This window comes from Triticum aestivum, chromosome 1B (genome assembly GCF_018294505.1).
Source record: "Triticum aestivum cultivar Chinese Spring chromosome 1B, IWGSC CS RefSeq v2.1, whole genome shotgun sequence".
Lineage (NCBI taxonomy): Eukaryota > Viridiplantae > Streptophyta > Magnoliopsida > Poales > Poaceae > Triticum > Triticum aestivum.
The window spans coordinates 514,581,153-514,592,544 of NC_057795.1; the positions used below are offsets into that span (position 1 = coordinate 514,581,153).

At 44.1% G+C, this 11,392-nt stretch overlaps 3 protein-coding genes and 1 non-coding gene across 5 annotated transcripts; 1 reads left to right on the forward strand and 3 right to left on the reverse strand.

The window, feature by feature from the left end:
* Positions 1–550: 550 nt before the first annotated feature.
* Positions 551–1,792, reverse strand: LOC123135759 (uncharacterized protein At2g39795, mitochondrial). Its single transcript, XM_044554975.1, has 3 exons — positions 1,454–1,792; positions 965–1,338; positions 551–867 (listed from the first exon to the last, which is right to left on the reverse strand). Exons 1-3 carry the CDS (start codon positions 1,700–1,702, stop codon positions 708–710), a joined length of 783 nt encoding a protein of 260 aa, XP_044410910.1. The 5' UTR covers positions 1,703–1,792; the 3' UTR covers positions 551–707.
* Positions 1,793–2,483: 691 nt separating this feature from the next.
* LOC123093522 (NADPH-dependent aldo-keto reductase, chloroplastic) lies at positions 2,484–5,704 on the reverse strand. Of its 2 annotated transcripts, XM_044515509.1 has the most exons (8): positions 5,559–5,704; positions 5,214–5,347; positions 4,487–4,537; positions 4,203–4,279; positions 4,027–4,114; positions 3,448–3,720; positions 3,010–3,261; positions 2,484–2,770 (listed from the first exon to the last, which is right to left on the reverse strand). In XM_044515509.1, exons 2-8 carry the CDS (start codon positions 5,322–5,324, stop codon positions 2,687–2,689), a joined length of 936 nt encoding a protein of 311 aa, XP_044371444.1. In that variant the 5' UTR covers positions 5,325–5,347; positions 5,559–5,704; the 3' UTR covers positions 2,484–2,686. The 2 variants fall into 2 exon arrangements, with proteins under 2 accessions (XP_044371444.1, XP_044371451.1); XM_044515516.1 differs by lacking the exon at positions 5,559–5,704 and having other exon boundaries at positions 5,214–5,496.
* Positions 4,973–5,058, forward strand: TRNAY-GUA (transfer RNA tyrosine (anticodon GUA)). The gene is given in 2 exon segments: positions 4,973–5,009; positions 5,023–5,058. It is a non-coding gene; the product is annotated as a tRNA-Tyr (tRNA).
* Positions 5,705–8,206: 2,502 nt separating the features above from the next.
* LOC123093541 (NADPH-dependent aldo-keto reductase, chloroplastic) lies at positions 8,207–11,067 on the reverse strand. The gene is made up of 8 exons (XM_044515526.1): positions 10,937–11,067; positions 10,703–10,854; positions 10,426–10,476; positions 9,797–9,873; positions 9,610–9,697; positions 9,020–9,292; positions 8,638–8,889; positions 8,207–8,516 (listed from the first exon to the last, which is right to left on the reverse strand). Exons 2-8 carry the CDS (start codon positions 10,817–10,819, stop codon positions 8,433–8,435), a joined length of 942 nt encoding a protein of 313 aa, XP_044371461.1. The 5' UTR covers positions 10,820–10,854; positions 10,937–11,067; the 3' UTR covers positions 8,207–8,432.
* Between the last annotated feature and the right edge of the window lie 325 nt (positions 11,068–11,392).

Below are 11,392 nucleotides of genomic sequence, written 5' to 3' on the forward strand. Positions count from 1 at the left end.
CAAACTGAACAAATCATGAATGACTTAAACATTTCATGGGCGAAGCTCGAAAAAGTAGATATAGTTCAGTTAGTCGTATGATTCTGGAATTTGGACTGAGATGACCTTCAGTTCAAATCATTGGGCTGTTTGGATATCAACCAAAGCTTGTCGCACCTAAGGTTGCCAGAAGTTTAATAGTACTCCCTACGATCCATATTAATTGACGCTGTTTTTGTACAACTTTCGTACTGATCGGAGGGAGTAACAAACTTTGTAGGCTTATTCTTGTGCATACTCGCAGCAACTTAGCTTCAAACCAAACAAGCAGCCAGAGTGGTAAGCATTTTTCACCAGGATTTGTACTCGATAAATGTAGCACCAGTGAAAGTGCGAAATATTATAGGAAGAGATGGTTGCAGTGGTCAGTTCCTCGCTTAATCTTGACAACCAAATGCAAGCCATGACCAAGGCCCAGTACAACTATAGCTAAAACAAAGTTCCGCAGTAGCATTTGCCTCCATGGTAACATGACACATAACAAAGTTAAAAAAAAAAACACATAACAAAGTTAAAAAAAAACATAACACATAACAAAGGTTACACAGTGCTAGGCCCCATCTCACATCATTTTTGTAGGATTCATGTTCCATATGAATGCGTTCCTAGTACCATTTGTCCAAACTACCACCCAGATTGAAAGAAATAAACTTGAACTTTCACCCTATTCAACCTTTTACCAGACCTTTGAGTTTTCTCAACCAGGACAAATACTCATGGCACTCCTTGGTTATCATGTAAGCATGCATGAAGTCAGTAAAATGCGTCGAGATGCCCCTACTTCCCAAGTAGAGTTGCAAAGCCTTCTGAAGCTCCCCAGGAATATCACTACAAACAATGTGAACCCAGTGTAAGCAAACCTAGAACAGCCATGACAAACCATCACACAATCAAGTGCCAACAAAGCAAATGGCATTACACTAACCTGAAAGCAGTTCCACTTCCACGACCACCAGCAGATTCAAACTCCAACCTCTCGACGACGAACCCCGTTGGGTAGGAGCAGCAGCCGATCTCCAAGCATGAAGCCGCCCCTACTCCTTTGCGAATCCTCACAATGAGTGGGATGCAGTACTTATTTGGGACATCGCCGCCGGCGTGGCCCTGTTTCTTGCCGTCTTCATCAGCTTGGTCATCCTCCTCCTGCTCGCCGTCGTCTTGCGCAGCTCCGTCGACGGGGCTGGGCAGGAGCGCCTCCACCTCGATCCGCTCGTCCTGATGGGTCCTCGTGAGCGTTATCCTGTTGGTGCCCTCCTTGTCTCTGATCTCGAAGGGGAAGCCTTCCCCTAATACCTTCGCCTGGCGGGACCATAATCCATTGTTAAAACTTCAGATGAACCAGTATTATTCCCCGAATCATCTGCGGTGAAGGGGAGAGAAATGGCGAGCTTTGTGCAGGAGGCGTGGCTGTTACCCAGTTGCGGTTCCTGCAGTCGAGCTGGGCGCGGGAGATCTCGTAGGTTATGACCCGGAGGAGCTGGGCGTCGGCGACGGCGCTCGGCTGCGGGGCGGAGAGGGAGGAGAGAGGAGCGATGGGCGCCGCGCGATGGTGGGGAGGACCGACGCGTCCGCCGCGTGGGCTGCCCAGGGCGGCGAGAAGGGCGCGCGTGGCCGCCGCCGCCCTGGGGGCGCGGCGTAGGGCGGAGGCGATGGCGATGGCCATGGCAGCAAGGTTCTAGGGGGTTGGGGTTTCTTTTCTTTTCTCCCCCTTGGCCTCTGAGATGCCTCTCATGATGGTGCCTATCACTTTGGAGTACAACCTTGAAATTTCGGAGGTTTTTAGGCCTTTACATACGATGCAAGGTCGTCGAGGAAAATGCTTAGTAAAATAAATCAATGTTTTCTTAAGCACCGTGCTTATCTATATGTGAATGCCTAATTAGATGTTCACCTTTTATTTTCTTTAAAGCTCCTCCCCTAAACACCTTGCATTATACGTACAAGGACTTAGGGCATCTTCACTAACAAACGGACACCCTCAAATGTTGGTGGGCAGCCGGCCGGATGACGGTCATCCAATGTCATCCCTCAATTATCAGCTCATTTGTTTAATGGAAAGAGGAAGGGAAATAGAGGGGAAAGTGAGTTTGCGGTGGTGGTGTCTACGTCTGGACTTCCCTAGACCCCCCCCCCCCCCTCGTGACTTTTGGGATGGAATAAGGGATAACGTTGGTTGCCTAAAAATGTCTCAACCGTGAGGTCCAAACATATTGAACATCTAGCAGAGATTTGGTGAGCCGGGTTGAAGATGCCCTTATGGGCTTGTAAAAATTATATTTTTTCTATCAATGCCAAGGTGAAAAGTGTTTGCTTTTTCTTGAAAAACGATGTAATACTCTTAAGGTTAAGAACTACAATATGATACACATTTTTCACACTTTGAATACAATATTTGCGAATAGAGGGATACAACAATCAAAATGGTAGCACATGGGAAAAATATATGATCGAGCAATTATTTTAAGCCTTCAGTAAAAGAAGGCATTTTTTCGGTCTTCCCATCCATTGGTGCACACATTCATAAAAAACAAGGCATTTGTTCTCAGCAGTTTTAAAGGAAGTATATCCATCTGCATACAACCAATGACAAGAAGATATTTATGCTAGCATGATAAAATGCTAGGCCTTCATCAGAACTTCATACACTTCAGATTTCACCATCCCAAAAATCCTCCACGGTTTTGTAAATACCTTGGGGGTGAACTACAAATTCAGCTCTTAGAGTCTTAATCTGCATACAAGGACCAAAACAATCTCAATAGCCAATATCAGAGGGTAATTCTATGGATTAACATGCACTGTGTTTGTAAATAATGATATAAAACATTAATGTTTTTAAGAATTTTTTTGAAAGGACAAAATATTGCATATTACTATCAAGGTGCGCTAAGCCAATATAACCAACATAATAAAGATAGGAAGGACCATTGGCAATTTTGCATGGAGGAAAATAGAGGAGTTTATTCATGCCTGTGGGATTTCAGAGAACTTTGACATCAAATCTTCAGGAATAGACCAGTCAAATATGTTAAAGTTCTCCTTTATCCTTGTTTCATTGATGCTTTTTGGAAGTACACTCTGACCCATTTGAAGGCCCCAGCGTAGAGCAACCTGTGCAGGACTTCTCTGCAACTTCTCGGCAATAGAGACGACAATAGGGTTGCTAAGAAAGCTTGGACCCGTGAACGCAGGTGATCCAGGTCTACCTAAGGGTGAATATGCCTACAAAAATGAAAGTAAAAATTTGTGAACAACCTAAGGTAAACTAACCAATGGAGAAGTGATTTTCAAGAAAACAACCTAAAGTAAACTAAAGGGAGAAGTGTTATTCAAGAAACTTGGGCAGTATCTTACTGAAAAAGAAGAATAGGGAAAATTGCTGGTACATTGGTGATATTCGAAACTTACAGAAAGATGAACACTCTTTGACTCGCAAAGTTCGCGGAGTTTCATTTGCTGCCAACCTGGATGGGACTCAACCTGGTTGACAGCAGGAGTTACTCTAGCAATGGCAAGCAAATCCTCCATCCTCTTGCAAGAAAAGTTGCTCACGCCGATTGCACGAGCCTTGCCGGAGTCGTATAACTTCTCCATCGCTCCCCATGTAGCAGGGACATCAAGACGAATATAGTTTTCAGCGGTTCGGACAGCTCCTTTATTAGTTCGGACTGGAGCGTGGATCTGCACAAGATAGTACATTATCAGTAAACCAACTAAGGTACATTCATATATTTTTTCGAAAAGACATTCATACAGTTAAAGCAACTTTTACTTCACACTGAGCTCAGGAATGCACTTCATTCAGTTAGAAAAAAACACTTCATCGTTCAGTAAATGTAATACTATTAGGTTTTGTTTGACCCTCTCAATCTTTTACGCCAAAGAAGTTGCTTAGAGGTGAGCCATATTTGTACTTTCAGTACTGTGAGTCATATATCACAGTAGATTCACTATTAAATGGATAGACAATCAAGCATAGAAATTTACAAGGAACAGGTCTAAGTACTCCAGTTGCAAATCTTCAAGAGTAGTGTCAATGCCCTCTGGCACGTCTTCTGGGGCGTGATTACCAGACCTGCAAAATCCAAAACATCTTTTGACAACACGGCGCTGCAAATTACATACAAATGATGAAACTAGGGTAAAAAGGAATGAAGCCTAACCACAACTTAGAAGAGATAAACAAATCTTCACGCTTAACCACGCAATCCTCAAACAGTTTCTTCAGAGCCAAACCAATCTATAAAAGGTGTAGATTGAATTCGCTGGGTTATATGAAAAAACATAACGGTTACAGTCTTACAGATGGACAGTTTTGTGTAGCAGAAATTACTTCAGATAAAAATAATAATGATGTCATGAGTGTCATACTCTGATGACTAACCACCAACATTTCATGAGCCTATCATTTTCCTGATCTTATAGAAAGCTATGGCTCAAGTATTACCTCCTTCTCATTGCGGTACGCTGGAGCACAATCAATATGCCGATATCCAGCCTGTATTATAAATGCATCAAACTCTTAGATTTGGATGAGATAGTATAGTTTCATATTTCAAGCTTAAGAGTTAAGACTACAAAAAGCTTCAGTAGCATTTTCCAGAGCTTAAACCTAGTGGCGGAGCTTCAGCGGAAAAAGAGGAGGCCAAAGAGAATGCAAAAGTAGAATTTAGCGAGAATAGAAGCAAAAAGTACCCAAAACTAAGTGAACGTAGGCTAAACAGGTGGAATTTTGGAATCACAGAGATAACCTTATAACTAATTGTGTTGCTTGTTGTAGGTGCCAAAATGCCCCGCTCCAGATGAAATCACACACATTGTAGCATGTGAGCACTTCAAGTGCAGCTAAGATTCGAATTTAAGAATGGGATGCACGTTGTTCAGACGGTGAAGTTCTTGCTTATGATGTTGGGTGCACGCAGACTAACACAAACCGACCTTAGCTCAGTTGGTAGAGCGGAGGACTGTAGTCGTTGCAGATAAATCCTTAGGTCACTGGTTCGAATCCGGTAGGTCGGAAAACTATTTTATTTTTTTATTTTTGCGATTAGAAGAGGAAGTCCCAGCTTCCAGCTACACAGGCCTAAAGTTTGAATTGATCAAATCTGAACATCTACAGCGGATTCGAATAGTTTATCTAAAATAAATAAAACAGAGTAATAATCTCTACAGACCTTGACAGCAGCGTAGACGGCCTCCGCGACGGTCCCGGGTTCTGTTTTAGCCGTGCCGAGGCCAACTGATGGTATTCTTGCGCCGGTGTTGAGGACAAAGGATTCGGCCATCTCTGTTTATCTGCCCCCAAAGCCTGCGATCGATCGAAGAAGAAACAGCCAAACAGGTAAGGTAATCCATTCATTGGCACTTGAGGACTAACTAGCACAGAAGATAACAACAGTTTGGATTTACGAGGGATTACGAGGGTCCTTCAGAGTTCAAGCTGAGAAGAATTTAACTACTGCGCTACTGCATAGTGAAATTAATCCTGACGGAAAAGCCGAGGAATGATGGGTGGTTACTTGCAATTGGGTTGGAACTGAAGCTGATCGATCCTTACGCTCTTTACGCCGTCGCTCCGTAGAGGGAAGCTCACGGCCGCCAGGAGAGGTGAGACGCGGCCAAGGGGGGAGACCGGAAGGCAATGCGGGCGTGCGACAAGGCGGAGAACGGCGACAAGCGGCCAGCAGAGTTCTTTTTGCCGGACCTGCCGGCCTAAGGGTTTTATATTCCCGCGCCAACTTTTTATTAGCGCGAAGCTGTAATGGTCACACGGCCCCACGTGAGAAGTAAAAAACGAGGATAATAGCGGATCATGAATTATAAACAGCACATATATAGTAGGGTCTGGTGAATTCCTGTAAAAAAAAAGCAGGTTCACGTGAGTTCTACTATGCAATACTGTCTTTTTTTTCGAACACGGTATTAGACGCGGACACTCATACATACGCACACAGGCGCACCCTATTCTACGGTCCAATACTGTTGATAGCATGGCCAAATTATGCTGTGTTTTTTGCAAAACAGATTATGATGATATTTATATGTTTATAAAAGGATAACCCGTTGCTTGCAACATGCCCAGAACACATATTCGACATTTGACATGCAGTCTGATGTGAGTTGATCAGCTTGTGTACTCATATCATGACTAGAGAACTTCTCATGAAAGAGAGTTGTTTCTTTTTTTTTTCCTGGATTGATTACCTTTTTATGTAAGTTGTCATACTTGTTGAGGTGACGGGCTGGTCAAGGCTCGGTCTTGCCCGTTGCAGGCTGCCCCTCCGTCTCCGACGGCGCCTCCTCCGAGTTACGGTGGCGGCCTATGCCCGTGTGTGGTCATGGTGTGTTTTGGGCAGTGGGCTGAAGCTTCGTGACGGGTCCTTGCTGACGCTGCTCCGGCCCCGGAGGCCACAGACCTGCATTCTCCAGCGTCCATGGCCTGTCGGCGTCCTTACCGGCATGATGTCGGCCCCGACACTTCGGTCGTTGCGTCCCCTTACAGCGTCATCGATTTGCCGGTGTTCTGGCGGCTTCGGCTCCGGCAGCTTGGATCTGCACTCCCTTCCGGCTCCAGCTTGCCGGCGGCGTCGCTCGCCATCCTATCCTCCACGCCGGCTTTCTACCGCGCTACCTTCCCAACCCCGTCCACACTCACGGCATGTCGTCTCCAAAGCTTGTGTTCTTTCGGCAGCACGTGCAGCCCCACCATCTCCGTACCGGGATGGCGGTCAATCGGCGGATTGTCTTCCTCATCTTTGGATCCTGATCTGGTGGCTCTGGGATTGCTCAGAATCAGGCCAGGCGAAATCCATGCTCGGCTTGCCGATGTTGGCAGCGGCAACACTTGCGAGTGCCATTTCCCTTCCCGGAGGCGCCGCTATGGCCTTTATCTGTGTCCCTCTTTGAGCATTGGGGGAAACCCTAGGTCCGGTTCTTCGGACCGGATGGCGGCGGCATCACCACGTCGCATCCCTTCTTGAAGGCGCTATCTTGTTTGCTTGCGGCGCCCCGGTGTTGGATTTCAAGATGTTTGACATTGTGCTAGTTCGGTCTGCCTCTCTATTTAGGATTCGTGGGTTTAGTTGTGTCATTTCCCCTGTTCGGGCTGAACACCCCTTGCCTCTGCTCCAGATGCCATGATCATGCCTCTTTGCGTTCATATCATGTGTTGTATCCCCTATTATACTCATCCATTTTCTTCTATCAATAAAAAGATACGCAAGCTTTGCGTATTCGTGAAAAAAAATACTTGTTATTATTATAATTTTTTTGTATGTGCAGAATAAAAAAATACCCACTAAATTTTCCATGTGAGCAATACAAACATTTTCCAAAATATGCCATGTGAGCAGTACAATAAGTCCTACATTTGCCATCTGACCATTACAACATTCTTTAATTGCTGCCATGATCCAGAACACAAAAAATTCTAAATTTGCCATGTAACAATTTACAGTTCCTTCCATAACTGCCATGTTTTTTTGTATCATCATTCCTACAATTGCCATGTGAACACAAAAATTTCTGCCATGACTTCTAGAGAAAACATTTTTTTCCTAATTTCATTTCAACACTACACGTTTTCCCTAAATTTGCCATGGGCTGACGTCTGGACTCCCCGAGACATCCTCGATTTGAAGCTAGCCACTTGGATTTCGAACGCCTGAACCGGTCTAGCCCGATTTGGTGATCTGCATTGGGGCACTAAAAGCCTCATGACCGTCCGGTTCAGATATTTGGGGCCGATTTAAGGATTCACATTGAAGATGTCCTTAGAGATGTACCACCATTTTCTGGTAGCTGCCAGAATACCAATTGTTCTCAATTCTTAGCAGCACTAATGAAAAAAATGATTAGACCCGAACTATTTTCTACTCCCTCGTGTTTAAAAAGAAGGCACATAAATTTTGCTTGAAGCCAAACAATGTAAAGTTTATCTCACAAAAAAAACTATGTAAAATTTGACCCAACTTTGTAGAAAATTCATCAACAACCACAGTACCAAATTAGTATTATTAAATATACATTTTTTTTCATATTGTATATATTTACTAGTATTATAAACAAGGAAAATGGAGTAAAACAGGGGACATCATGGCTCAACTATAGATTCTATGATCTTAGGTATCATGAAGCGGCCTGTATTGACTATAGATGAATTATTGACTATAACATAAATCATATTTTTCACACTTGAAAATGAGATATTCCCGGATAAAGGGATCCGATAATCATAGTAACACCAATAAAAATTACAGAGGAAGACAGATGATTTAGCCAATATGCTTTCAGTTTCTTCTCTACAAGAAGCATCTACATGCAAATACAAAATCAGACGACGACTACGGTTTCATGCTGGAATGCAATGCCTTCAGTGCAGCACTTCATACGCTTCAGATTTCACCATCCCAAAAATCCTCCACGGTTTTGAAAATACCTTGGGGGTGAACCACAAATTCAGCTCTTAGCACCTTAACCTGCATTTAGCAAGACAAAACAATATCAGATAACAAATATAGGAAGGTAAAGCTGACATCATAATGCGGATAAAATTCTGTTTCAACAGAGCAAAATAACAAGGATGGAGTTGAGAGATGCCTGCTGAATTTCAGAGAAATTCGCCATCAAATCTTCAGGGATAGACCAGTCAAATATGCTTAAGTTCTCCTTTATTCTTGTTTCATTAGTGCTTTTCGGGAGTACACTCTGGCCCATTTGAAGACCCCAGCGTAGGGCAACCTGCGCAGGAGTTTTGTTTAACTTCTCCGCAACAGAGATGACAATGGGATTGCTAAGAAAGCTTGGACCCGTGGATCCTGGTGATCCATGTTTTCCTAAGGGTGAATATGCCTGCAAAAGCAGAAGTAAAAAATTGTGAACAACAAACAAGAGAAGTGGAGTAATTTTCAAGAAAGTAACTACCAAAGTTACTGAAAAGAGAGGGGAAATCGCCGCTATACTGGCGATGTTTAAAACTTACAGAAAGATGAACACCCTTTGACTGGCAAAGTTCCCTGAGTTTCATTTGCTGCCAACCTGGATGGCACTCAACCTGGTTGACTGCTGGAGGTACACTTGCAGTGGCAAGCAAATCCTCCATCCTCTTACAAGAAAAGTTACTCACACCGATCGCACGGGCCTTACCAGAGGCATATAACTTCTCCATTGCTCCCCAAGTAGCAGGAATGTCAACAGGAAGAAAGTTTTCAGGGGTTGGGATGGCACCTTTCTTCGAACGAAGTGGAGCATGGATCTGCAAAATATAGGACATCATCAACAAAACAACTCGGGTACATATACAGACGGTCAAAATCAATTTTCTCCCACGATGGGCTTGAGAATACACTTCATAGTTCAGTGAAAGCTAGGCTGGGGGTTTCAACCTCCTTTTCGATTTTTAAAATATTTTATAGTTTATTTATCACTACTAAATACAAAAAGCATTCATGCTGAAAATGTTGCTGAGACTGAATAATAAGCATAATACATCTACTTTTAGTATTATGTGAGTGAAGGGAATTTCAATATATACACTATTAAATAGGTGGACAATTATGCATAGAAATTTACAAGGAAAAGGTCTAAGTAGTCCAGCTGCAAATCTTGAAGAGTGGTGTCAATGCCCTCTGGCACATCTTCTGGGGCTTGATTACCAGACCTGCAAAATTTAAAATATCTTTGAAAATGCAGCACTGCAAATTACATAAGCTGCTTCTCTACGGATGATGCAGCTGAGGTTGAAAACATGAAGCCTAACCACAACTTAGAAGTGATAAATAGATCTTCACGCTTAACCACGCCTTCATCAAATAATTTCTTGAGAGCGAGACCAATCTATAAAAGGTGAGAAGGCATATGTTTCAATCCAGTTAGCTTAGTTACAAAACATAACATATCTTTTGGTAAAAATCAACAACAGTAGAGGAGGGATATCTTTTGTGGTACTACATGAGTTCAGATAACATATGGATGCATGAATATATCAAGAGTTGCAGTGTGGCCTTCTCTTTAAGCAGACCACATATCTAAATATTTTTCCATCAATTTTGCAGGTTCATAATTCGTTCCCACATGTACAGGTCAGAATGTTTTCAGAAATTTTGGCACTTCATTTGATATGGTAATTATCCATATTTTTTGAACAAAGAGAAGAACCATTTTCCTTGTCAGGGACAAAACACAGCAGTACAGATAGTGCGCAGAATTATGTACATTACTGTGCAAACAAACAATTTTTGTTACAGAAAATTTAGCATCACACATGTTTTCAGTGAGTACAGACCAGCTAATTTAAATTGGTAAAAAAATCAATCTCCACAACAAGCACATCTAAGGGGCATCCATCAAATCTGGTTGAATACTACTGCTCAAGTAATTACCAATTACCTCCTTCTCATTGCGGTACGCTGGAGCACAGTCGATATGCCGATATCCAGCCTGTAGTATTGCCGAAACATCAAAATTTCAGTGTTGAACAGAGCAGTGCATTTTGGTATTTCAAAATCGAAACCACGACAGGCTTCGGTAGCACTTTAAGCCACACAAAATGAGTAGCACATGGGCACTTCGGAAGAAACCTAATTTTGAATTCAACAGATCATTCATCTTAATTACTCCGTAGATGTGATTCGGCAGTTTAGTACAGATGCTGCTTAAAGGTGACCTTGACGGCGGCGTAGACGGCCTCCCGTACGACGCCGGGTTCGGCTTTCCCCATCGCCGTGCCGAGGCCAACTGATGGGATCCTTGCACCGGTGTTGAGCACAAAGGATTCAGCCATCTGAGATTATGTGGCTGGTCCCAAGTCCCAACAGCCTGCGAGAGATCGAAGAGCGAAGCAGGTAGTCGTGAGAACAAGGAAATCGCACCGAGATGGATTTGATTTGGGGGATCGAACCTTGCGCCGTTCGACGGCTCGCTGGAGGAGGCGAGGTCGAGGTGGGCGGACGGCCGGAGTGGTGATAGAGAGGGGCGACGCGACCAAGGGGACGAGGGAGAGGGAGGGAAATTTGACCATTTTGACCTATGGATAAAATCAATTCATGGAATGAACTGATCGTGAAACTATTTCACAGCCCTAATCTTTTCGTGTAGCGCCCGCCACGACGGCGCCACACCCTACTGTGCAGCGCCTAGCGCGGGGGCGTTGCACACCAGTCCACCGTGGCAGCCCCTGGGCCCGCACCCAGCAGTGCAACGCCTCCGTGCTAGGCGCCGCACATGTAATGTGTAGCGCCTATAGCTCGGGCGCCACACTTGTAAAGTGCAGCGCCTAGCGCGTAGGCGCTGCACTGTGATTTATTCAGCCACTCGGCTGGCCCCCCTCCCCCACCCCCACACCACACACTCTCCC

What these genes read in the sequence shown, in the direction of transcription:
- LOC123093522 (XM_044515509.1), bottom strand. Translation starts at nt 5,324, where the DNA reads ATGGCCGAATCCTTTGTCCTCAACACCGGCGCAAGAATACCATCAGTT. An exon ending in TTTATCTCTTCTAAGTTGTG is followed by an intron (nt 4,115 to 4,202) that starts GTTAGGCTTCAT and finishes TGGATTTTGCAG; the next exon opens with GTCTGGTAATCACGCCCCAG. An exon ending in AGTACTTAGACCTGTTCCTT is followed by an intron (nt 3,721 to 4,026) that starts GTAAATTTCTAT and finishes TATCTTGTGCAG; the next exon opens with ATCCACGCTCCAGTCCGAAC.
- LOC123135759 (XM_044554975.1), bottom strand. Translation starts at nt 1,702, where the DNA reads ATGGCCATCGCCATCGCCTCCGCCCTACGCCGCGCCCCCAGGGCGGCG. An exon ending in ACTGCAGGAACCGCAACTGG is followed by an intron (nt 1,339 to 1,453) that starts GTAACAGCCACG and finishes TGGTCCCGCCAG; the next exon opens with GCGAAGGTATTAGGGGAAGG. An exon ending in GGAAGTGGAACTGCTTTCAG is followed by an intron (nt 868 to 964) that starts GTTAGTGTAATG and finishes CATTGTTTGTAG; the next exon opens with TGATATTCCTGGGGAGCTTC.
- LOC123093541 (XM_044515526.1), bottom strand. Translation starts at nt 10,819, where the DNA reads ATGGCTGAATCCTTTGTGCTCAACACCGGTGCAAGGATCCCATCAGTT. An exon ending in CGTACCGCAATGAGAAGGAG is followed by an intron (nt 9,874 to 10,425) that starts GTAATTGGTAAT and finishes CACCTTTTATAG; the next exon opens with ATTGGTCTCGCTCTCAAGAA. An exon ending in ACTACTTAGACCTTTTCCTT is followed by an intron (nt 9,293 to 9,609) that starts GTAAATTTCTAT and finishes TATATTTTGCAG; the next exon opens with ATCCATGCTCCACTTCGTTC.